This window comes from Oryzias melastigma, linkage group LG14, assembly GCF_002922805.2.
Source record: "Oryzias melastigma strain HK-1 linkage group LG14, ASM292280v2, whole genome shotgun sequence".
Taxonomy (NCBI): Eukaryota; Metazoa; Chordata; class Actinopteri; order Beloniformes; family Adrianichthyidae; genus Oryzias; species Oryzias melastigma.
In genome coordinates, this window is record NC_050525.1 from 27,391,105 (window position 1) to 27,392,254 (window position 1,150).

At 46.0% G+C, this 1,150-nt stretch overlaps 1 protein-coding gene across 1 annotated transcript in view; it reads right to left on the minus strand.

The window, feature by feature from the left end:
• Positions 1–1,150, minus strand: part of LOC112141170 (glucose-6-phosphate exchanger SLC37A4) — a 6,587-nt gene continuing 5,437 nt past the window's right edge. The window contains exons 6-9 of the mRNA XM_024264258.2: positions 776–889; positions 636–701; positions 302–440; positions 1–202 (exon numbers count right to left, since the gene is read on the minus strand). Of these exons, the coding sequence (XP_024120026.1) occupies positions 36–202; positions 302–440; positions 636–701; positions 776–889 (486 nt within the window). The 3' untranslated portion in view covers positions 1–35. The remainder of the gene's footprint in view (positions 203–301; positions 441–635; positions 702–775; positions 890–1,150) is intronic.

Here is a 1,150-nt window from a genome sequence, read left to right on the forward strand (position 1 = left end):
AGTAAATGATCCAATGTCTGGTATTTAAAACGTCATTATTCCATTTTCTCAGCTATCCTTCCCATTCTTGTGCGCATGTTACGCACTAGAAAGAACCAGATGGTTGTCACTCCCATTATCATTTCTGCTACCCAGAAGGCCACATCCCAGCTGTGCCGTTTGGCAATGGTGCTGAAAGGAAATCCCGCCATGAAAGCTCCCACTGAAAACACAGGAAGCCTTTGCTATGACAGATCATTTGTGATGATTCACGGTTGACTTCTGTGCTTTCATGGTTCGGTGATGCTGTGCTGCTACTCACCATTGGCCATTAAAGCTACGACTGCATGAGAAGTCCCACAGAAGTTTGAAGGAGCACATTCACTCGCTATCACGCCAAACAACGCAATTGGCCCATATGAAGAAAAACCAAACACGGCACCAAGGAACAGGATCCAAATCTGACGGAGACAAGAACCGACAGCAGCCATGATCTCAATGTGGGGATGACAAAGAAACACGAGAACTACGTTCATATTTATCAGTGACAGGAGCGTAAGACAAACCCAGATATGTTAACAGCACGGCATCAAGACACGCCCACAAACCAAGACTTAGTTCTGTCATTCATCCACGTCAAACATCTCTGGTCATACCTCTTGTTCAGACACTCCAGTCATGATGGACACAGGATGAAGGACTTTAGCCCACAGAGGAGCTTCCTGCACCAAAACAACAGGTTCTACGTTATATTAGACGAAGAAACAGTCTCACAAAGTGAAAACAAACCGGATACCTCTGGAATTTCAGGTGTGATGGTCACTCTAAACAAGTGCATAGAGAGGTACATCCCACCCATCATGAGAAGGAGCAGGCTGTGGCGGGGGCTGCCGTGAGTCTTCAAGCCTTGCTGGGAAAGGCAAAGGCAACAATTAATACAAAACAGCAGCAGGACGTAAAGAAATCCAGTTACATGAGAAATGATGGGGAGAAAGTAGCCCACATGTGACCTCAGTGAGACTTTCACAAACAGGAATACTCTGAAAACAACCGTTCACCTGGAAACATGAGCTTCAGTCAACAAAACATGACCCAGCAGACATGTCTGAATATGACACACTTTTAAGAGTTTGTCACTGGATGGTGCTTCCAATGTGTGACCCCCCCCCCC